This window comes from Syngnathus typhle, linkage group LG2 (assembly GCF_033458585.1).
Source record: "Syngnathus typhle isolate RoL2023-S1 ecotype Sweden linkage group LG2, RoL_Styp_1.0, whole genome shotgun sequence".
Taxonomy (NCBI): domain Eukaryota; kingdom Metazoa; phylum Chordata; class Actinopteri; order Syngnathiformes; family Syngnathidae; genus Syngnathus; species Syngnathus typhle.
Genome location: NC_083739.1, coordinates 1,541,572 through 1,556,673, shown reverse-complemented (window position 1 = coordinate 1,556,673; position 15,102 = coordinate 1,541,572). Strand labels below are relative to the sequence as shown.

General features: G+C 43.7%; 2 protein-coding genes across 4 annotated transcripts in view; one reads left to right on the top strand and one right to left on the bottom strand.

Moving 5' to 3' along the window:
- atp11a (ATPase phospholipid transporting 11A) overlaps nt 1-4,724 on the bottom strand; it is a 28,157-nt gene extending 23,433 nt beyond the window's left edge. Inside the window, exon 1 of one of the 3 annotated variants that reach the window (XM_061271892.1) lies at nt 4,322-4,724. In XM_061271892.1, the coding sequence (XP_061127876.1) occupies nt 4,322-4,366 (45 nt within the window). In that variant the 5' untranslated portion in view covers nt 4,367-4,724. The remainder of the gene's footprint in view (nt 1-4,321) is intronic. The other 2 variants (XM_061271893.1, XM_061271897.1) reach the window with 2 other exon arrangements.
- A 913-nt stretch (nt 4,725-5,637) lies between these two features.
- Nucleotides 5,638-14,299, top strand: tubgcp3 (tubulin gamma complex component 3). Its single transcript, XM_061272387.1, has 22 exons — nt 5,638-5,836; nt 6,902-7,009; nt 7,335-7,402; nt 7,471-7,548; nt 7,619-7,827; nt 7,941-8,110; nt 8,182-8,294; nt 8,645-8,770; nt 8,837-8,905; nt 9,150-9,273; nt 9,348-9,514; nt 9,589-9,699; nt 9,769-9,877; nt 11,321-11,510; nt 11,627-11,831; nt 11,896-12,031; nt 12,108-12,196; nt 12,270-12,401; nt 12,474-12,614; nt 12,685-12,801; nt 12,883-12,977; nt 13,115-14,299. Exons 1-22 carry the CDS (start codon nt 5,761-5,763, stop codon nt 13,179-13,181), a joined length of 2,700 nt encoding a protein of 899 aa, XP_061128371.1. The 5' UTR covers nt 5,638-5,760; the 3' UTR covers nt 13,182-14,299.
- Nucleotides 14,300-15,102: the final 803 nt, after the last annotated feature.

The following is a 15,102-nucleotide window of genomic DNA, read 5'->3' as shown; positions in this document are numbered from 1 at the left end:
TATGAATCATGAATCAAAAAGACTATGGATCATTATTTTGTGATTATAAAGTCATTTGTTGCATCTGAAGTTGAAATAAAAAAGATAAAATGGAGAATGATTAAAAATCTGACATGATGCATTAATGGTGCGCTTTATAGTCTGGTGCGCCTTATATAAGGATTAAGTTTTAAAATGGGCCATTCATTGAAGGTGCACCTTATAGTCCGGTGCGCCTTATAGTCCGGAAAATACGGTAATTAGGGTGCACCTTATAATCCAGTGCGCCTTATAGTGCGAAAAATACAACAATCATTGCTGATTTGCGCCCAAAGTTGTTCATAGAGGGGGTTACTTCAGGGCACATACATTCACACGGCTACCAGATCTATCCAAGGTCAGAATAATCCGTAGTGTGAAAGCTTTGAAGCATCCAAGAGAGTCAGGGTATTGGTCAGGTGCATAGTCAGCATTTGGAAAGATGGGCTGTATATTATCACTGGGTTTTTATTTACTGTCTGGGACTGGAACTGGGAATACTTTGTTCCAGTGAGTTGCGCCACTATCACTCCCAGTGTCAAGGAGAACATTAAGGTTGCAGAGAGCAACGGTGACATGACAAGCCAAGTTCAAACATATCTCTTTCTTGGAATAGGGGAGTCCACGAGTCATTAACCCTGGGCTATCTCGCCCATCTCGGTATCCTTGTTCTATGGGCTGCGAACGCAACTGCAGCGGTTCTGACACAAGCTCTGCACCATAACATGAAGTCGCAAAGTGCGGTCGTTGATAGTTAGCGCACGTGTCTTACCTTTTTTGAACAGACAAAACCCAATTTTTTTTTTAACTTATTATGAGTGACTGAGTATGATATTATTCCAAAATAAGTCGACTTATACCTAAAATAACTGGCAATATGATGCTCTGCCTAGAAATACCTCAAAAGTTTACAAATTGCGGATATTTAAAATTCATTTTAATTTGAGTTTGAGACCCCTGGTATAGAGCGTATTCTTGATTACCGTTTTTTTCCATGTATAATGCGCCCCCATGTATAATACGCACCCTAAAAATGGCATGTCGATGCTGGAAAAAAGCCTGTACCCATCTATAATACGCACCCACATTTTGACTCCTACTTAAGTCCGTAAACGTAAAATTCTTTCAGAAAAAAGATCGTCTTTGGGAACAACCGGATGTTATTCTGCCGGTCAGTATCACTGCGCATGCGCTAGCAAACTTGATAGCAAAGAAATGTTTCAGATTTGTGTAGGGTACATTGTGACAGCAAACAAACAGGTGATCGAGCAAGCGTCTGATACGAGAGCATTGTGTTCGTATGGAGCGTGTTTGAAGTGAACAGCAGAGAAGAAAGCGCATCTGTAATGGCCGCCTCCGTATCATATCCGGATAAAAAAATAAAAATTAAAAAAAATAATTTTACCCATGTATAATGCGCACCCCAGATTTTAGGACGAATAAATTTGTTAAATTTTGCGCATTATACATGGAAAAAAACGGTAGTTTAATGTTCTCCTCATTGAATTGTTATTATTTTTAAATAAGGACATTTCTAACTGACCCCAAACTTTTTGAACATGCCACAACTTAGACCTGCTTTTAGCTGGTCTAAATTCAGGTCCACTTTATCCGTGTAATGGAAAACACCTTTAGCGTGCATATCTTTGAAAATAGGGCATCAAGGCTGCATTATATCGACGCGGGGGGGGGGGGGGGGATCCGGTCATGCCATGACCTTTACCTGCTCTTGATGTGGCTGGTGACCCAAGAGAAGGGGGGTAAAGCACTCCAGCCTGTCCCTAAACACCCTTCCCCCCCCACCACCACCACACACACTCATTAAAAGAATAGAAGACTCCACAAGCACTATCATCGTGTCTGCTTATGAATTATTGATACGCAGACAGCGCCAAGAAGTGCATGTGAGCCACTGGCCTCCACCTCACCTAGCTACAAGTCTATTCCCTGCCCCGGCACGCATGGCGTCCGTCACTGAAACTCCGAAACCAAGCTATCTCTGCAGCTTTTCATGGCATAAACCGTGTAAGGTGCAACAGGTAGAATACAAGCAGCAGGCCAGTGATTGATTGGCTTAGATTGCTCGAGCAGATTAAATGCGTGAAGGTAGTGAACACCAGTAACCCTTTAATCCCCGAGCAGAAGGAGATTTAGCTTCCTGTCCAGGAATCGCGATTAGTCAGACGCGGTGGAATGCTGTTTGGCTGCGGATGCACACCTCCACATGGAGGCGGGGCCGGAGCGTCACTTGACACACTAAAGCACACGACAGTGTTGCAATCCTGTATCATTATTTGAGCTTGCTTCACTCAGAAATATTTGATTTATATTTGCAGTGGATGGAACGAGACGAAAAAATGATTCGCAAAATTCAGAAAGGATTATTACATCATCAGATTCGATACTCTCGACTTTACATTTGGAGCCTTCCCAAATGGTCTTGTTAAAACCATTGCAAGGGAAGATGGGAGAAATGGGCGAAGCGAGCAAGTTCATGTCACATTTCATTGTCATTCTGCACGAGTGTAGATTACACTTGAGAAGTGATCTTACATAACCATCCTCTGCTCTTTTGATCTACTGAGAGACGGCGGCCATTGGGGTGACTCTTGGCTGCTAGATGTATTTGTAAGTGAATTTCTCGCTAAACAAACTGCCCTCATTAAAAGAAAATCTCCTTTCCCCTCAGATGACCAAACGAAGATATATTTATTTCTTCTCATGGGTCAATCTTCATTATTTTGCAGCGTCCCGTTTAGGAAAGCGAACCCTAATCGAAAATATTCACAATTCACAGTGCATGCACTGTCATCACAATCAATTTAGCCTAAAGTCATTTGTCTGGAGCTGTAATCCAGATCAATTACACGAGCAGACCTCATCAGCATCCCACAACCAATCAGTGGCAGTCGTGTCTCAGCCTGCGTCCGACTCCATTTCAGCTCCCATGCAGCAGGGATTTCATTTTATTGCCCATTAGCAACAGTTGGGAGGTCGGACCTAAGCCTCGGCTGAGCAAGAAGCTTTCTGACTCATGTGAGCAGCGCTCGCTCGCTCGCTCGTGCAACACATTAGTGTGGAGTCTAATGCAAGAGCCATACAGGATGGTGGCTCAATTGCAGCCCATCGATTTGACTAGCAGGGGGGGGGGGGGGGGGGGGGGGGGAACAAATGGATTACATAATTCATGGGACCTTTCCATTTGTAGTCCTTCTCAAATGGGAGCTGTCACAAGATGTCTTAGACTGGTTTGCATCGATGAAATAAGAATTAGTTTTGGGGTACATATAAAAAAAGTAACTCATTAATTAAATGAGTGGATTTGCAAGTATGATTATAGTATTACCGTAATTTTCGGACTATAAGTCGCACCGGAGTATACACTACCGTTCAAAAGTTTGGGGTCACAAAATTGTTTGGGTGACCCCAAACTTTTGAACGGTAGTGTAAATATTATTATAATAAAATATTATGAATTAAATATTATAAATTATATTTTATATTTGTATAAGATTATATATAATCTATGAATATAAGTATACATATATATTATAAGATTTTTTACACAGAAGATTATATATATAATCTATAAATAATTATCTTAATAAATATATACACTACCGTTCAAAAGTTTGGGGTCACCCAAACAATTTTGTGACCCCAAACTTTTGAACGGTAGTGTAAGTCGCACCAGCCATAAAATGCCCCAAAAAGTGAAAAAAAAACATATATATGTATATAAGTCGCTCCTGAGTATAAATCGCCCCCCCCCCCCACCCAAACTATGAAAAAAAAAAAACGCGATTTATAGTCCGAAAATTACGGTACATTTATTTTGATAATCTGCATTTTGTGGCTGGCTGGCTGCTTTTCTGTGCAAGTTCCAACTTGTTTCCACGTAGGCTGCAATCGCTCATTTCTGAGGTGATAACACAAACCCTGGCTTTACGGTACGTTTACATTGCACAGATATAGACCGTCGAAAAGAATCGGATTTATAGTCATTCAATCGGAATTGGGCAATGGGCGCATAGGTCATGACAACTACGAGTTGATCTTTAACTTTAATTCTACTAAACCAAAGTGAATCATTTCAAATGACAGCGTTCAAAATGAGTTGGGCTTCAATCGACGATTAACAGAAAGAGCTTTTTTTTTTACATTCTTGTGTCTTCATTTCTCGAGTGAACGTAATCGGATGAGTGGTAGAAAAGCATCAGTGCTGCTCTACATGATGTCCTCGTGGTTGTGGTGGGGGGAAAAAACGGCAAGACACCGATGCCATGAGTTATACGGAACTTACATATCTGCTGATGAGGGTCCGAAGTGTGCTGAGATCTAACCCCATCCTGTCCCTCTGTCCGTCCCGGCAAATTCTTCTCTTCTTCCCGTCTCGCGCTCCACACGAACGGCGCTATCTTATTCTTAATTCTTCTTCCCGGTCCATTACTTTACTTTACGCCCTTCTCTTTCTAAAAAAAAAAAAAAAGTGGCGCTCACCTGGAGAGATGGTGAACAGTATCCCCCCTGACTGGACGGAGACAAATAGCGTTTTAACATCCAAGCCACCGTCGCACTGGACTTTTCTAATCTCCTTTCCTCGCGCGCCCTACAAAGGAGCTTTCCTCTCGTGGGCGTCACGCGCAGCCAGGTGTTGGCGCATGCGCCTTTGCGTGCTGTTGCTGCGAAATTGACTTCCACCAACTAATTGGAAGTTATTTTAAAAAAAAAGAACTACAAAGAAGCTCACAAGTAACTTTCCCCCCACTCATTTCTCAACTAGTGGAATACTAAATCTCTCTCTCTCTCTCTCTCTCTCTCTCTCTCTCTCTCTCTCTCTCTCTCTCATCTCTCTCTCCTCTCTCTCTCTCTCTCTCTCTCTCTCTCTCTCTCTCTCTCTCTCTCTCTCTCTCTTCTCTCTCTTCTCCTCTCTCTCTCTCTCTCTCTCTCTCTCTCTCTCTCTCTCTCTCTCTCTCTCTCTCCTCTCTCTCTCTCTCTCTCTCTCTCTCTCTCTCCTCTCTCTCTCTCTCTCTCTCTCTCTCTCTCTCTCCTCTCTCTCTCTCCTCCTCTCTCTCCTCTCTCTCTCTCTCTCTCTCTCTCTCTCTCATCTCTCTCTCTCTCTCTCTCTCTCTCTCATCTCTCTCTCTCTCTCCATCACCGCCCGTCTGAATTTGGTGACTGGTGTTTATAATGCATTATTTTCAGTCAATTGTGTGAGCCACTATATTGATAGTTTTTTTTTAACAAGTAGAATAATACTTATAATGAATAATACAAAGCTATAATACAATGATTCGCAGTGTTATGTTTAGTGTAACCGAAATTTCGTTTGTCCCGCTTGCGTTTCCTGGAGACGCTTTTCGGCGGGTTACGGTGAACGGCAACTTTTAAGTTATTTGGCAAGCGCATTAATATCCGGTGACGCATTTCAAGATAAAACTTCATAACAGTTAACGTGGCGGTTATGAATTTGCTAATGAATTTTTGGGACGTTAATATTTTTGTATAGTAATAATCTTTTAGATTTTGTTATTATTTCATTGATAAATATGATTCGTCTTATAAAGTACATACTTAAAATATCTTATTTTGAAGACTTTGCTCTTTTGTCCCTTGTTGACGTGAACTTGACTAAACCTAGCAAAATGGCGCTGCTAGCAGTGGGTGGTTGAACGCATTTCTGAGTTCCATAGTGTCATTTATTCGCCATTTAAACCACCCAAAACGTCAGCCTCGACTAGAATGGCGAGCCTAGATCAGAAATCACCCAACGTGCTTCTTCAGAGTCTCTGCTGCAGAATTACGGGGAAAAGCGAAGGTACATTAGCATAAGTCCGATTCGAGCCTCATTTAAATTCATGGCTTGCCACAGCATCAATCATATTGTCACTTATTGCAAATGTCTGTCATCTTTGTCAACATTCGGTGTTTTCGCTTTTTCGTAAGACGTCATCATTTCTAGCAATATTTCCCACTGCATATGTTGGCTATCTCCACAGTGTCTAATGATGGAAGCATCACTATAACTAAAACGGGTGATTCCCTATCAGTGTTTATAAAAAAAAAAAAAAAAAGGTTCGCAATAAAACAACTCCACACAAACCAACCTCGTGCAATCGAGGTTTTTAGCCCGTGAGCTGTTATGTCCGGTGCATCAGTAAATCTAAAGATGCCGGTTCCTCCTAAATGTAGCCAGCCGCAGGTCATTGCATGCATTATGAACAGGCAAGTGGAAAATCGGCGTTATTTGAGCAAATCAACAACTAAAAATGAGAATAAAATACCAATTTATAGTAGCAATACTATTCTTATCTATTCAAAAGCTACCGTTTTTTTCCATGTATAATGCGCCCCCATGTATAATACGCACCCTAAAAATGGCATGTTTATGCTGGAAAAAAGCCTGTATCCATGTATAATAGGCACCCAAATTTTGACTCCTACTTAAGTCCGTAAATGTAAAATTATTTCAGAAAAAAGATCATCTTTGGGAACAACCGGATGTTATTCTACCGGTCAGTATCACTGCGCATGCGCTAGCAAACTCGATAGCGAAGAAATGTTTCGGATTTGCGTAGGGTACATTGTGACAGCAAACGAGCAGGTGATCGAGCAAGCGTCTGATACGAGAGCATTGTGTTCGTATGGAGCGTGTTTGAAGCGAACACCAGAGAAGAAAGCGCATCTGTAATGGCGGCCTCCATATCATCTCCGGATAAAAAAATAAAAAAATGTTGTTGGTTTTTTTTGTACCCATGTATAATGCAATGCGCACCCCAGATTTTAGGACAATACATTACTTAAATTTTGCGCATTATACATGTAATAAAACGGTAATCATTTTTCTGTTTTCTTATTCATCACTGCTTATTTATCTGGTCAGCTGAAGTTGCCCAACAGTTCCAGTATGCAGTGCGAGTCATTGGCAGTAACTACGCTCCCACTATTGAACGGGATGAATTCCTGGTGACGGAGAAGATCAAGAAAGAACGTAAGTCGACGTTTTGCTAAAAACAACAACAACACAGCAGCGTTACCCCTTAACGTCAATATCCAGTCTATACTGTTAAGTGATTTTTTTTTTTAGACCTGCTTCTTAGTGTACTAAAGCTTTTTATGTTGCACTCTACTGAAATGGCTGAAACAGAGTATATTCCCAGTCGACCCATCAAGTTGTACCATTAGTTGGAAAACAATCAATCAAAGCTCTCATGTAAAAATAGCACTCCATTTACAGTGTGACATGTTTATTGAGTACAGATTGTCTGGCGGCCTTGGAGGTGATAATTACGCTTTGAGATTTTTTTTACTTACAGTGCTGAAGCAGCGACGAGAGGCGGACGCCGCTCTCTTCTCCGAGCTGCATCGAAAACTACAGACACAGGTCGGTACTGCTTACGGTCACATCTCCAGGGGGTCAAAATATGTCAATGTTGCTCTCATGTTTGACAGGGAGTTCTGAAGCATCGCTGGTCTGTTCTCTACTTGCTCCTCAGCCTTTCTGAAGATCCCCGCAAGCCCTCCAGTCGGGTACGACATGTTTACTTTCTGCGTTGGCTCGTTTACAGTCCAAGTATAACAATATTGTCTGCTTTTCCAGGTTGGAAACTATGGGGTTCTGTTTGCTCAGGCTCTCCCTCGAGATGCCCACTCCACCCCGTTCTACTGCGCCCGGCCTCAGAGTCTGGCTCTGGGCTATGCGGAGAGGGGCAGCGGCTTGTCAACTAGCATGGCCACCAGTGGTATCTCGAGTTTAGGAGTGTACACACTGAATGGACCCACACCAACACCGCAGTCATTGTTGGCAGGGTGAGATTTGTGTACATAAATCCATCAAACCTATGACAGATTTTTTTTTTTCCCCATAAGCACACATTACAGCGTTTTCCAAAAACAAAACGAATGCTATCTGGATTTTTCAGTCAACCCCCCCAGTCTGCGGTAGGAGTCGCTCCACCTGGGGTGTCTCGACTCGCCTGGACTCTTCCCGCAAGCGCCTCAGCTCTGGGCCCGGCCGCCATTCGGCCAACCCTTGGACCTTCGCAAGCCAGCACCAGAGCAGTCCGCTCCAGGCAGGACGGCGATGCGTCAGGTGTGACTTTATCTCAAGCGGACACAAATGGAAATCCTTTGCGCTCATTGCTTTTATTTGCTCATCTGTAGGTGAGGTGAACGAGGCGGCGCTGGTGCGGGACATCCTCTATGTGTTCCAGGGGATTGATGGCAAGTTCATCAAGATGAGCACCCAAGATAATTGTTACCAAATAGACACCAAGGTACCTTCAACGAGGATGAACACAATACCATAAATGCCAGCGTCATGCATAGCTGAGGCTTTCCCTGCTAAATTTTCCGATGATTTTGAATTATTTCGGTTTTCCGCTATTCAAATCCTGTCGAGGAAATTTTGGAGCGCGTCTGCAACGATTAATAGCCACACCGTCCAGCAGATGATTTGATAGCCAGACAATCCGGGTTGATGGTAAAGCTTCAACAGATCAATAGGGAGCTCTTTGGCAGGAAGCCACATTGTCCTTGGCCCGTCTATCCCTGTGCTCCATCTGTGGCCATTTTGTACAAGATCATTCTTTTCTGGATCTCGTGTCATGCTCTTGTGCTTCTCCAGGTGATGGTGAGCAAATCCCTGAGGGACACCAGCAGCAGACTGTCTGAGCTTGGCTGGCTCCACAATAAAGTCCGCAAGTACACAGATGCCAGGAGCCTTGACCGGGCGTTTGGACTAGTTGGACAGGTGCGTTGCTACTTGAAGTCGACTCGTGCAATTTGTCTAATAGTTTTGCTCCTCCGGCCGGCCCAGAGCTTCTGCGCATCGCTCCACCAAGAGCTGAAGGAATACTACAGACTCCTGTCTGTCCTCCACTCTCAGGTATCAGAGCTGATTCCTACACATACCGTAATTTTCGGACTATAAGTCGCACCGGAGTATAAGTCGCACCAGCCATAAAATACCCAAAAAAGTGAAAAAAAACAAATGTATATAAGTCGCTGCTGAGTATAAGTCGCCCCCCCCACCCAAACTATGAAAAAAAAACGCGACTTATAGTCCGAAAATTACGGTATTTGTAATTAGCTAACATAATTTGCTTTGCTGACATGCATGTACATTGTAGATGCAAGTGGAAGATGACCAGGTGTGTACAGACAGCAATCTGACTCTCAGAAGGCTCCTGGTCTGGATGTATGACCCCAAAGTACGGCTTAAAACGCTCGCCGCCCTAGTGGACTTCTGTCAAGGTAACCTCGGCGTGCGAACTGTGCTGCCTCATTTGGGATTCTCGGTATGCTAATTGGCATGGTGTCGGCGTCAGGCCGGAAAGGTGGGGAGCTCGCCTCGGCTGTTCACGCCTATGGGAAAACGGGAGACCCGCAGATGAGGGCGTTGGTGCAACACATCCTCAGTCTGGTGTCACACCCCATCCTTAATTTCTTGTATCGGTGGATCTACGATGGAGAGCTCGAAGACACTTACCACGAGGTGAATCGACACACGCCGATTGAAAAGCCGATTCAATCGCGCTTGACTTCACCACGCTTTATACTCGTCGGTAGTTCTTCGTGGCATCAGATCCAAACGTGAAAACCGATCGCTTGTGGCACGACAAGTACTCGCTGAGGAAGTCAATGATCCCTTCGTTCATCACGATGGACCAAGCTCGTAAGGTATGCTCACGTGTTTCTAATCCCACGGAGAAGAAGTTTCATCCTGTTCTCATCAGCCCCTTTCCGCAGGTTCTGCTCATTGGTAAATCCATCAACTTCCTGCACCAGGTTTGTCATGACCGAACGCCGCCGGGCAAAATCACACCAGCCTCCAACTCTACAGACACACCCAAAGATGGTAGGAATTATTTGGAGATATTGAAACATTCCGGCGCTCTAAATGATCAATGCTCTTCCCGCTCACTGTCCTTGGCTTCTCTACCAGTGAAGGACACTTGGCCAGTCTGTCAGATTTGCAGCTTTTACTTTCCGTGTTGAAGGGCGTAACTTTGTCCCTCAACGATTAGAGCAAACCTTTACCAAGATCACATTGTTACAAAATAGAATCATATCTTTATCAGCTGCTGGCGGCTTTTTCTGTGGCCCGTGGACATCTTATTTTTTTTGACTGTAGGACAGATGCACAATCATATTATTGTTGAATATTCTGGTTTTATTTAGCTGTAAACTGCATCATTCTGACAAGTGTTTCAATTATATTTCAGAAATAGAATACCGTAATTTCCGGACTATAAGTCGCGTTTTTTTTTCATCGTTTGAGTGGGGGGGCGACTTATACTCAGGAGCGACTTATATACATATATATGTTTTTTTTCACTTTTTTGGGCATTTTATGGCTGGTGCGACTTATACTCCGGTGCGATTTATAGTCCGAAAATTACGGTAGTTGCATTGGAAAATATGACTGAGCAGGGTTTTTTTTGTTGTTGTTGTTGCCCAGCAGCACCTTGTATTGATTATTCAAACATAACACTAAATGTCTTTGTTCGGTTTTTGCTGTAGCTCCTGAGCTATTTAGTTAGAATGCTAAAGGAGCTAGACCGACAAATAATAATAATAATAATAATAAATTATATTTATAACGCACTTTACATTTGGGGAAATCTCAAAGTGCTACATGGCAGATAAAAAACAAGAAAACAAAACAAGGACAAGTTTAGAACAACTGGACGACAACCAAGATATGAGAAAGAAAATTACGGAAATGCTAAGGTAAAGAGGTGAGTTTTAAGTCCAGTTTTGAAAGTGTCAGTGGATTGGGGTGCTCTTAGGTGGTCGGGGAGGGAGTTCCACAGTGTAGGGGCTGTATAGCAGAAGGCTCGGTCGCCCATGGTGCGCAGCTTGGTTTTAGGAACGTGGAGAAGGTGAGAATTGGATGAGCGGAGGCTTCGGGTGGCAGGTTTTGGGGCAAGGAGTTCTTTGAGGTATGGGGGAGCATGTCCAAGGATACAATGGTGAGTGAGGAGGGCGATCTTATAATAGTAATATTGTAACCTGAGTACACTCCAAATCTACTAGTGTTAATCCAACACCTTTTAATGATGGGCAAATGAAGCTTCAAGAACCTGTTGTTGTGTTTACTTGGACCTCTAGATGGCCCACCAACTTGCTTTCTTAAAACCCTCACGTTAAACCAACACTACCATCTAGAGGAGCCAAGGAATACTGGTTCATGAAGCTTCATTTTCCCCATCACTAGTTAAAGTGTCTATTTGCATCCACACTACCCGGTGTTAACATTTCCGAAAGTTCAACACCAACGCTGCCCTGTATCTTGTAGCAGCCGAACTGCTGTCGGACCTGGAGGGGGCGTTTCAGGAGAAGATTGACGCCGCCTACTTTGACACCAGTAAATACCTGCTGGATGTCCTCAACCGGAACTACTTGCTGTTGGAGCACCTGCAGGCCATGAGGAGATACTTGCTGTTAGGCCAGGGAGACTTCATCAGACATCTTATGGATCTGCTCAAGTAAGCAGCACATTCTTCTTGTCTCATCGCCGCTCCTGAATAATAAAGTAGAAAAGTAAATTAGACAGCAGCGGGGGGGGTTTCTTTCTTCTCAAGTCCCAACTCTTTTGATGTAGACCAGAGCTGGCGAGACCTGCCACCACTTTGTACCAACACAACCTGACGGGTATCTTAGAAACAGCCGTCAGAGCAACCAACGCCCAGTATGACAACGTGGAGATCCTCAAACGGCTTGATGTGCGACTTCTCGAGGTCTCTCCTGGCGATACCGGCTGGGATGTGTTCAGTCTGGACTACCATGTTGACGGACCAATCGCTACGGTAACCGCTCGCAGACACTCGTCTGTGTTTTCGCCTTTTGTGTTCATCGAGTTACGTGTGACAGGTGTTTACCAGGGAATGTATGGGCCACTACCTGCGTGTTTTTAACTTCCTGTGGAGGGCCAAGAGAATGGAGTACATACTAACTGACATCTGGAAAGGACAGATGTGTAATGCCAAGCTGCTCAAAACTATGCCTGGTTCGTAAACACACGAAAAAACGCCTACTAGCCTCCTTTCCAAAGTTGAACTTTTGCTGCTCGCCTACCCAAACAGAACTGTCCGGCGTGCTGCATCAGTGCCACATCCTGGCGTCCGAGATGGTCCACTTCATCCATCAAATGCAATACTACATCACCTTTGAGGTCAGGCCATTACTGAGACTATTGCAGTCACGTCATCAAAAGTAGTAGTCCAACTACTTTTGTGTCTTTATAGGTCCTGGAGTGTTCCTGGGACGAGCTATGGAATAAAGTACAGCAAGCACAAGACCTGGATCACATCATTGCGGCCCATGAAGTCTTCCTCGACACCATCATCTCGCGATGCTTGCTGGACAATAACAGCAGGGTAATCTGATCTGTCAGTGGAAAATGACATTGGTAAAATGACTCACACTTGATTCTCACCCACCTTCTAAAGTCTCTTTTGAACCAACTGAGGGCCATCTTTGACCAAATTATCGAGTTCCAGAACGCTCAGGACTCCCTGTACCGCGCTGCACTGGAGGAACTGGCCCTCCAGTTGCAGTTTGAGGAGAAGAAGCAGCAGAACCAGGAGGAGGTGAGACAGCCAAGAGAGAGTAGCGGCAACCAAAAGTCAACTGTGCTGAACACGGGTCTGTGCATTTTAGGGTCAGTGGGGTGTGACCGCTGAACAGGAAGCTGAGGAGAAGAGGAGGATTCGGGAGTTTCAGGAAACCATACCAAAGATGTGCTCCCAACTCCGCATTCTCACACACTTTTACCAGGTTGCAAGCTCTCCCCCACACATTGCCAACACCTCCTTGTCCTTCCCCTTTGTCACGTTCTCCGTGTTTTGCTCTCCTCAGAGTATTGTCCAGCAGTTTCTGGTGCTGCTGACCACCAGCTCAGATGAAAGTCTTCGTTTCCTCAGCTTCAGACTCGACTTCAATGAGCACTATAGGTACGGCCGAGCTTCACCATTTCAGGCCTGCCTAGTCCACCCGAGCCGTCAGCCAAATAACGATGGACGGAGCGACGTGCCCACCGATACTCCTACCGTCGAGGGATCAATACGCCTCTTACCTATTTTGTTTTCAGGGCCAGAGAACCCAGGCTGCGAGCATCACTAGGAGCCACACGGGGGCGCCGGATGTCCAATATCTGACACCGCCTTGTTGGAACATCTCGTATGACAACACAGACCAGACAACCAGCACGTCGTTCCAAAATAATGGCTGCCTGGGTGGAGCTCTCAACAATCAGATTTCAACGGGAGCCACCTCGGGACAACTCAGTGGAAGTCTGAAAACGATCAAACAAGCCTTACTGATGACTTTTTACGGCCCAACACACGAGCACTGTAAATATGCATGTATGTGACATTCATTCTTTGTTTCTTAGTTATGTTATAGGAGCAGAAATTCAATCCATTTCATTACAGTTATGTATTTCCACTCACCAGGGATGTCACTGTGATCATGAGTAGCAGTGTGTGGGTCAGATCTTACTTAGTAACACTTGAGTAATCAGGACACAGGCTCTCGGAATCTTGCTGGAGCTACAGGAGTCACACAGACTGTGATTGGAAGCGATGCAATCAGCAGAGGTGGGCATTCCGTCCCAGCGACAGACGGAATGGTCCGCTAATTCGTCTCCACAATTTTTTTTTTGCGAATGAGGGAAGAGAAAGTTTAAAAAAAAAAAAAAAGGGACAGTAGTGAAAGTGAGGGCGGAGGCCCTTTTTAAATCACGCGGACGGATAGACGGTATATTATATTAATATACTGTATATTATGAATAAGGATGGACTGACAACAATGGTGGGGTGGCCAGGTTGCAGATAAAAGACGGATGGGCAAAATTTGCAAAATTGCCCACTTCTGGCAATCAGTGCAACTCCGTTTGATCTCAGATTGAATGTGAAATGATAATCTGGTTTCATTTTGTATGCACAAAGATGAAAGACTCATGTTTGTCCTTGTGTGATTTTTTTTTTTTTTTAATTAAGTTTATTCGACAATGAAGTTGTCTTCTTCGGGACAACATGAAGCAAAAGTCAGCTAATTCACTTTAGCTCAGAAAAAAAAAAACTGCCATAAACTTCTGCTTGATCATTATTTGAATGAGTAAAATTGTTTTCTTTCTGCTATTTGTTGTTTTGAAACGGATTGGTGCTGCACCCTGTTGTCCTTTACATTGCACATCATGTCACGTGAACTGCAAAACAAGAGAACCCAAGCAACGCAAGGTGCGTTCAATAAAGTCATGTTTTTGTTTTTTTAATTATTCTCAGGACTCAATTCATATTTGCTGTCACCATATTACAAAATTGAACAATTAGGTCTAAATGCTCTTTTGCATCACACCTAAAGGCCACCAGAGGGAGCTGTGGTTTCTTCTAATCACTTCACGCTGGACACACTGCTGCACAATAATAACCTGTTGGCCGACTTCTAGCATTGCTCGGAGGAAATGGAAGGATGGTACTATGTGTGACAATAACTAATGATGGGCAAATGAAGCTTCAAGATGATTCATGAACCCGTTGTTGTGTTTACTTAAACCTCTAGATGGCACTCTCTGAAAGCCCACCGACTTGCCATTTCTTAAAAGCCTCACTTTAAACCAACATTGCCATCTAGAGGAGCCAAAAAATACAACTGGTTCATGAAGCTTCATTTTCCCCATCACTAGCAATAACTTATAAAGTGCTTTTTCCATGGTTGGGTGTTTCAAATTCTATTTTTAGCAGGCTTCGCAGCCCCCAGATGAGCTTGGAGCAACATTTTTAGGTCCACCTGAAAAGAAACTGCGCCATCAAGTCAGCATCTGACATTTAGTGGCATTTCCAGATGCTAGTAGACGTGTGTGAGATCATCTTAGCAAACAGGCCATATTGCTCTTTGGGGTGACCTTACTCAAGCAGTGCAGTAGATAGAAATTTTACGTACTACTGTTCAAAATGCCATATTTTATGGGTTGGAATTTATTTAGAAGGAGATGTGAAAAAATAAAATAAACATCAGTGTGACCTATAAACATTTATTATAATTATAATATTATTTATTGGGTTATTTGTTTATTAT